General features: G+C 33.2%; 2 protein-coding genes across 2 annotated transcripts; both read left to right on the plus strand.

Annotated features, from left to right (window-relative positions):
- Positions 1 to 2673: 2673 nt before the first annotated feature.
- Positions 2674 to 5931, plus strand: LOC111919906 (pentatricopeptide repeat-containing protein At4g19191, mitochondrial). Its single transcript, XM_023915460.3, has 2 exons — positions 2674 to 2811; positions 3679 to 5931. The coding sequence occupies exon 2, from the start codon at positions 3700 to 3702 to the stop codon at positions 5650 to 5652; it is 1953 nt and encodes a 650-aa protein (XP_023771228.1). The 5' UTR covers positions 2674 to 2811; positions 3679 to 3699; the 3' UTR covers positions 5653 to 5931.
- Positions 2674 to 7087, plus strand: LOC111919907 (methyl-CpG-binding domain-containing protein 2). The gene is made up of 4 exons (XM_023915461.3): positions 2674 to 2811; positions 5915 to 6424; positions 6513 to 6566; positions 6648 to 7087. The coding sequence occupies exons 2-4, from the start codon at positions 5937 to 5939 to the stop codon at positions 6859 to 6861; spliced, it is 756 nt and encodes a 251-aa protein (XP_023771229.1). The 5' UTR covers positions 2674 to 2811; positions 5915 to 5936; the 3' UTR covers positions 6862 to 7087.
- Positions 7088 to 8727: the final 1640 nt, after the last annotated feature.

Below are 8727 nucleotides of genomic sequence, written 5' to 3' on the forward strand. Positions count from 1 at the left end.
GTGTCCCTATATCCAAAAAAAAATGTTTTTCATTATAGTTTATAGTGAATTATTGTTTTTTTTTTTATATAATTTAATAATGTATACTAATTTATCTAATAGGGTATAATAGTATCTTGTTGAAGCTGGATCATAAGGATTTGTAGAAATCCATTTGTGATACACTTATACCTCAATAATTTTGAATTGGTCCCCAAGTTTTAATTAATATCAGTTGGTGCAGATGAAGGTTAATATAAAAACATATATCCTAAAAGGATAATGAAAATACTTACATGTGTTTTAATTCCTCTTCCCCTTGCATTTTGTAAGCAAAAGGTTACTTTAGACATTTGTTAAGCACCAAAAACGATTTTCTGAAACTATGAGCTTAATAAAAATCCAGTTGTAGTTGTATGTAAAATGCTAATATAATTACTTGTTTTCCAAGTGAAGAAAGGGAGATGGAAAGTTGATGCCTTTGCTCACTTCATCATCTCATCAACAACCACCCAAGTGTAAGGTGTTCATTGTATGCAGGAATGATGAACGGAATATATATTTTAGCAAAATCATAAATAAGGACATTCAACCTGCACTAAATTTCTCAAGTGGAGTTAGTACCTATTTTCAAATTACAATAAACATTAAAACATATGTAAGTATGACCTTTCAATGAAATTGTAAGTATGAATTGAATGAGGAAATTAGGAAAAGGTAGGAGGTGGCTTCAAACGCCATATACGTACGGTGGTTCATTTTCAGATACGATTAACCAACAATTAACTGTAGAAGCAATCTATCAAACACCTGGTAGGCAATGCAAATAGACACTACTTTAGTTCCTGATTTAGCATCTCGAATCCTACCTACATCTCCACCAATTCAATAATTCAAATTATAGCATAATACAGTAAGTAAACTCTAATAGGTGAAAGTTTTTTTTAAAAATAAAACCAGAACAACAATCAATGAAAGCAATTTACAGTTCAGATAAGGTTAAAAACATATCTTTTAATGGTGATTGTATACACCACTCTAAAGGTAGGAACTGTAACACTCTCAGGCATGTGCAAATCAAAATTCAATTCTTTCCCAAGTTTTTTCACACAAGAAGATGCGACAATCTCCTTGTCTCCATCGACGTGACTGACCATGAGCAGCAACAACATAGTTGCAGTCTTCATTTGGATTCCATGGCCTCTCGTCGATTCTCGCATAAGCAACTTGATTTTTGGATATGATTCGGAAGGCATGTACTGGTGATCAGCAGAGATTCGAATGTCATATATGGACATGGGTATCGTTGGAGCCAATTTACAACTTTCTTTAACAATATAGAGCAAAATATGAAGAAAAAAAAAAGAGAGAGAGAGAGAAATAATTTACTTCAATTGTAGCTTCAAAAGTCGGAAATCCACATCGACAAGATAAGTCTGAGTGGGAATCGATTGTCGCTTAGGCGAGAAGACAATAAACAGAGAAATGCGTAAGTGAGAACGCAGTGAGAATCGGAAAACACCCAAACCGGGTTGGGTTCTTAAGCGGAAAAGATCGGTGAATCGGTGAACGTGGGTGGAACATCGGTGAAGTAGAGTTTATAGAAGGGATAGAGAGGGCGGTTTGGAGAAGAGAAAGCGACGATGGTCAGTAGAAAAGCATAAGAATATAACACGTGTCTTGGATACATGTCCACTCATTGAACAGAAGACGAAGACGGTGAATATGGCGGTGTTGGATCGCGTTTACAGAGAAACACTCACACGATGAAGAAGGATCGAGATGAAGGCGGTAGGTTTATGGTACTGTATGGTAACAAAAACGGTGAAGAAACACTAATCTGAGCGTGATTGGCCAACAAAACGGTGAAGCAAAGTAAAACAACACGTAGCTATTAAAATATAGACATAGACAGAAAAGAACCACAAACCAAAAAAGAGACATAAATGAACATATTGATATAATTAGAGGACCATTTTTGCCCATCCTTGGCAAATTTACTGTAACTAAGGATGGAGAATTTTAATATAAAATAGTATAGGTGCTACTTGTTTGGAGCAGTTTGTCGAGGGACGCATATTGCAAAGGTTGAAACTTGAAGAGGCAGGTTTGTGATTAAAGTAAAGTTGATGAGAAGAGTACTGAGGATAAGCTGAGAAGTACAAGTAAGAGAAGCACCTGAGGAGTTTACTTGGAAGCTGAAGTGTATACGAGGAAGTAGTTCAAGGAGGTGTATATGAAAGTTCAAGTTGTTCTTAGTTAATATTTGTTATATTTACATACTTATTCATGTCTTTGAAGAAATTGGAGTCATTCTTATTCAAAAAACTATTTTTTATAATTTTTTTTGAACCAAAGAATTATGTATTTGATGACATAAAAAAAACGGCGAGTGATGTGAAATTGCAACATGTTTACATTTGTCAACATCAATGTTGATGGTATATATTTTTTTATAGTAACATATTTATGTTTTTGTTTTGAATAAAAGAAATTTACGTTATTTCATATAGACTGTTAAAAACAATATGAGCCTTTTATGAATAAAATTAAAATATATTATTATACAAATAAAGAATAAAATATATTCCATAATCCATATATGAACAAAATCGTAACTCCTAGTAAATCCGGTTTCTTATGTTCATAATTCTGCTTGCGTCTCTTTTTCCGAGAGTCTCAGCGATATCAAAACCCCAATGCAATCTCCATCTCTCTCTCTCTCTCTCTCTCTCTCTCTCTCTCTCTCTCCATATCTATACGAATAAATCCATCATCATCCTCATAGTCTGATTTATCGAGTTCTTCAATCCTCTGCTCGGATCTTTCGTTGTAAGTAATCTCTTTACTACACAACAAATATATTTGTTTCGGTTTAATACAGACTAGTTTGCTGTTTCCGTACCAATTTTTCTATCAAAGTATCTGAATAAGGAAATTCCTGTTCAATGTCGTTTATGTTATGAATCTTCTTCTTCTTCTTCTTCTTCTTCTTCTTCTACGTTTAGACTTCATTTATGGGCCTATTTAGAATGTTTAATAGCATTTTGGTGTTGGATTGTGTATTTATGAGAGTTTAATGTTGGTTCAAGTAGGATTCTTTGAACTTTTACATTGTTGAAAATTTTGATCTATACATAGTCATGTGTAGTCATGCAAAATATCTCCCGAGATTCTTTTTCTTTTCCCTTTTATTTGAATGACGTGTGTGAGTTCACGCTTGATCCCCTCTTTAAATTTTGTTATAGAAATGCAAATTTGTGAATCGTTTGACTTAGTTGGCATATATTTTTTGTAAAGATCATTGTTTATTTTAGTGTATGATCTTTCATTCGTGGGGGTTTGGCGTTATGTGATTCTTGTTTTCTTTTTCTATCATAGGTTTTTGAGCATTGTAAAAAGGATGTTTGATCTAGTTTTTTGTGCATTATCAGATAGGGTTAGTGATTTTGCATTTAGGGTATTTCCATTCTTGAGACGCCGATTTAGATCTATCATAATCCTCGGAGTTCGAACTACTTCAGATTATTAATATTTATTTATATAATAATATAATAATTACTAAGGAAACTATTAATATAAGTATTTATGGTTACTTTCCTTTGGGATAAGTCTTGTATCGGGATAAACATCTATCTTTAAAATAATGTAAAACAGAATGGATTGTTAGTTTTATTCTTTCTAAATTTGAATTTGCAGAAAGAATTGATTTTCAATATTATGATAAAGACGACACTTTCTTCGATCTCCCACCAAATTTTAGGCCTCTCAACGGTTAGTCAATGGAACCACGCCATTCGAGAAGCTGTAAATCAAGCTCAATTTCAAAACGCCCTTTTCTTTTTCCACCAAATGATGCAAAAGGGCCTACAACCCAACCATTTAACCTTCCCAATCATCGCAAAAGCATGTGGGAAACTCAATAACATCTGCTACTCGAAAATCATTCATTCCCAAATCATAAAATCCCCGTTTTCTTCTGATGTATACGTACAAACAGCAACAATGGACATGTATATAAAATGTAACCACTTAAACATCGCCCACCAAGTGTTTGATAAAATGCCCAAGAGGGACATCGCTTCTTGGAACGTATTGCTTTTAGGGTTTGCTCAATCGGGTGTTGTTGATCAAGTTATGCCACTCTTTAAGCAAATGAGAGTTGAAAGAATTCATCCAGATTCAGTCACAGTGATTGGGATATCACAATCGATTAGAAATAGAGAAGATGTTTGGCTTATGAAGGCTATCCATTCTTTTGGGATTCAAATTGGGGTAGAAGAAGATGTTTCAGTATCAAACACTTGGGTTTCCTCTTATTCCAAACTTAGAGACTTACCCTCAGCCGAAAAGGTCTTCCATGGGATCGATTCAAGCTTCATTACAATCATTTCATGGAACTGTTTAATATCAGGATTTGCTTATTTCAAGAAATCTTTAAAAGCGATTAGTCTCTATAAAAACATGCTTTTTGAAGGGTTCAAGCCAGACTTAAGTACAAATCTTAACTTACTTTCTTCAATAGACAGAAATGAATCACTTATTCATGGTAAGTTGATCCATTGCCATGGAATCAAAATGGGTTTTGACTCAAACATATCAATAAAAAACACCCTAATTTCTATGTACTCCAAATTGGGTGATCTTAATACTGCAAGACATATATTTGATAGCATAAAGGATAAAACTTGTGTTTCTTGGACTGCTATGATTGGTGGGTATGCTGAAAAAGGCAATCTTGATGAATCTTTGACCTTATTTCACTCCATGGAAGCAACTGGTGTAAAACCCGATTTAGTTACAATACTCAATATCATTTCTGGTTGTGGAGAAACTGGATCACTTGAAATCGGAAGATGGGTTGAAAACTATGCAAATTTAAACAAACTGAAAACTAATTTAATGGTGTTGAATGCTTTGATAGACATGTATGCAAAATGTGGAAGCATAAAAGAAGCCCATGAAATCTTTTCCACAATGCAAGAAAGAACCATTGTTTCATGGACTTCAATGATTTCTGGTTTTGCTTTAAATGGTGAATTTCAAGAATCTTTGATGCATTTTTCTCGTATGTTGGAATTGGGAATAAAGCCAAACCACATAACGTTTCTTGCTGTTCTTCAAGCGTGTAATCATGGAGGATATGTAAAAAAGGGGTGGGAGATTTATGATCTTATGACTAAAGTGTATAAAATCGATCCAGGATTAGATCATTATTCATGTATGATTGATCTTTTAGGACGTAGTGGAATGTTAAATGAAGCTTTGGATTTGATTCAAAAGATGCCAATGAATCCGGATGTTGGGATTTGGTCTTCATTGCTTAGTGCTTGTAAAATTTATAAAAATGTGGAGATTGGTGAGCTGGCAGCTTGTAATCTTTTTAAAATGGAGCCTCAGGCTGCAGCTCCTTATGTAGAAATGGCAAATATTTATGCATCAGTGTTTAATTGGAATGGAGTTATTGAGATTAGAAGATTGATGAAAAAGAATCAAGTGATAAAATCTCCAGGACAAAGTGTTGTTCAATTGAATGGAAAAAGTTATAAGTTTACAGTTGAAGATCAATTTCATCCTAAAGGATCAGTTATATATGAAGTTTTAGATTCTTTAGGTTTACAGTTGAAAGATGAATTGAATTTATCATATTTACAAAATTTTGTATTCATATGAGTATTTTGGAGAGGAATTAAAACTAGAGTCAAGTTTGAGATGAAGTTATGAGTAAAGTTTCTTTTTCCCATATAAATCCTGTTTGATTGAGACTAAATGACCATTTTACCCTTGTACTCTAAGAACAACATTCTCAATATTCATCAATTAGCAAATTCATCACATAAACGAATTAGAACTCAAATCTTTTGAATATTAATCACAGAAACAAATGTATCAAAATTCAAAAAGCATATCTTGATCATTATTCTTCATGCAACAGGGAAAATTTCATATCTACTTCAATGAAGCCTTGTTCTACCATCCCAAGAGAAAATGTTATAGACGTGTCATCCTCCGACTGCAGCAGCACAAATGACGAAAATACCCTTTCGTGTGCTGATTCCCAAAAACAGTTAGTAATTTACGAACCTTCTAATGGAGGTGAAATTGAAGTAATCCCAGATCCGATTTCATATAAACCTCAATCATTTCAAAGGGTATTACCGTCCATAGGTGCTTTCACTGCTCAATGTGCCAACTGTTTTAAATGGAGACTTATCCCAAGTCTTGAGAAATATCAAGAAATCCGGGAACATATTACCAAAAAGCCCTTTGTGTGTGAAAATGCTCATGAGTGGCACGCTGATGTGTCATGTAGTGATCCTGCTGATATTGAGCAAGATGGAAGCAGACTTTGGGCTATTGACAAGCCCAACATTGCTCAGCCTCCGCCAGGGTGGCAGAGGGAGTTGAGAATCAGAGGTGAAGGAAGTAAAAAGTTTGCTGATGTGTACGTGTCCTTAAAGTTTTCTTCCTACTCTATATGATAAACATTTAAGAATCTAACTTCGGTTGCTATTTTTTTTTATGGTAATCAGATATTATACATCCCCAACAGGTGTTACACTGCGTTCAATACCCGATATAGAAAAGTAAATTCTGCACCCAATTATTCTAATATTGCATCACATGTTGGAACTTAAATCGGTTCCTAATTTGTTTCTATAAAACAGGTTTTTGTTTAAACATCCGGAGTACATGGAACAAGGGGTTACAATATCACAGTTTTCATTTCAGATTCCAAAACCATTACAGGAGAATTATGTAAGAAAACGTCCTTCACGTGCAGTATCAGCAGATTTGCTTCCATATCCGCTTGTAAAGAAGGCAAGGAGTGCACCACGAAATCGGATACACAATTTCGATTTGATGTTTAGACGTATGTAGGTTTTAGACTTTTAGTAATTAGAAAGAAACGAATATTAGAATTAAATTCCACACAATTATCAACTTTTTTTTTTTTTTTTTTTTTGTGAACTTTGAGCTCCGAAAGCGGGTTCTTTTTTAGGGTTGGGAAAGGAGGATGCCATGGTGATTGTTGTTTTGGGAATTGTGTATGGGAAAGAACCCTAATATTGGCAAGTATATAATTACTAATTTAGTATTATAAGATGGTTTAGTTGTGTGTGTTGTTACTAGTCTTGTATATAGTTTGGTTGTTCTTGGGTGGTTTTGTAATGTTGTGTTTGTTTCATGGGATAGACTCGTACAAGCTTTCTAGGGTTATTTTCGATGATCAGGATGAGAAGGGTGTTCGTGTCTTTTGTAATATTGATAACAAACACAATCTATTGATAGGAGAAAAATTTGCAACGTTTGTAATATTGATAACAATCACAATCTATAGTACGATAAACTCAATACAATTTGTTTTGTTTTGTCATGTGTAACAAAATGTTGCAAACTTTGTCCCATGATATAAATCTCATTAATATAAGGCACAATTTGTTGTCTTTTCTTATGGAAAAATTTGGTATAATCTTGCAAGCTATGACCCCATTTATGTTCGTACTACGTTTGACATGCATCGAATGGTGAATGTGAATAATGCAAATAAAATATTTGTTATTTTTTTGTATTAAAACAAGTGTATCATTGACTTGTTTTTGGTCTCTCTGTCTATGCAAAATATGTGAATGCACTTGTGATCCTCATCATTTACAATAGCAATATAAAGTTTGTTAAGTTTCATCCCATCGAATAAGATCCATTTTGTCTATGATTGGATCTATTCTAGAAATCTCAAATCCTCTAAACAATTTCGGTTTATAGTTTGAAAGTGAGTAACGCCTCTTTAGGAATAGAATTAGATCCATTTTGTGACAATTGTTTTATAGTCTTGTTTGATACGTAACTATGGAAACACATGTCAAGTATCCGTATCATCGAAAATAAAAGTATTTTAGGAATTATATTAATATAATTCATTTTATTTGTAAAATGGATAACTTTTGGGAATACTAAGTTGTTGGATAATGAAAAGTTTGAATATAATAGCAATGAAGGTTAAAGAATGTGGTCCAAAAAGTACATGTTTTGAATTTGACATCACTTGTCAAAGGCAAACCAACGGAAAGGGCCTAGAAATCACTTGGACCACTTTGCTTATAACAAGGCCTTTTAGTCACTCTCTATTATATTATTATGATTTAATTTAATGATGAGGTTGCAAACATGCTCAATTCCGAAGATTTTAGGTCAAGTTCAAATTGATTGGATAGTTCAACTAGCACAAATGACGAAAATACCCTTTCTTGTGCTTATTCCCAGAAACAGTTGGTAATTTACGAATCTTCTAATGGTGGAGGCGAAATTAAAGCCATCCCAGATCCGATTTCAAAGTAGAAAAATATTAGAAGTATAATGATGTAATAGAAAGAAGTGAAAGTAGGATACTGTAATACAAAAATAAATGGAATTATACTTTTCTCCCATTTTTTTGGTGGGAGAAAAAATTGCAAATTTTATTCCATTCATAACCATCACAATCTATTGTATGTTAAACTTAACACATTTTTTTTTTGTTTTTGTTTTGTTATGTGTAACAAAATGTTGCAAACTTTTTCTTATGAGATAAATTCCATTGATATCAAACACTATCTAATTTGTTTTTTCTTCTGTGTAGAAAAATTTACTATAATCTCTGTAAACTATGACTAATTTTTTATTCAAGACAAAACAACAAATGTTATATTCTGTTTGTCCTACATTGAATGATGAATGTGTATGATGTAAATAAAACAACAATTATTA

This window comes from Lactuca sativa, chromosome 5 (assembly GCF_002870075.4).
Source record: "Lactuca sativa cultivar Salinas chromosome 5, Lsat_Salinas_v11, whole genome shotgun sequence".
Taxonomy (NCBI): domain Eukaryota; kingdom Viridiplantae; phylum Streptophyta; class Magnoliopsida; order Asterales; family Asteraceae; genus Lactuca; species Lactuca sativa.

Bases quoted from the DNA above. Each gene is read 5' to 3' on its own strand.
- LOC111919906 (XM_023915460.3), top strand. From the start codon at position 3,700: ATGATAAAGACGACACTTTCTTCGATCTCCCACCAAATTTTAGGCCTC.
- LOC111919907 (XM_023915461.3), top strand. From the start codon at position 5,937: ATGAAGCCTTGTTCTACCATCCCAAGAGAAAATGTTATAGACGTGTCA. The intron at 6,425-6,512 runs GTACGTGTCCTT...TATGGTAATCAG, and splicing joins AGTAAAAAGTTTGCTGATGT to ATATTATACATCCCCAACAG. The intron at 6,567-6,647 runs GTAAATTCTGCA...TCTATAAAACAG, and splicing joins TCAATACCCGATATAGAAAA to GTTTTTGTTTAAACATCCGG.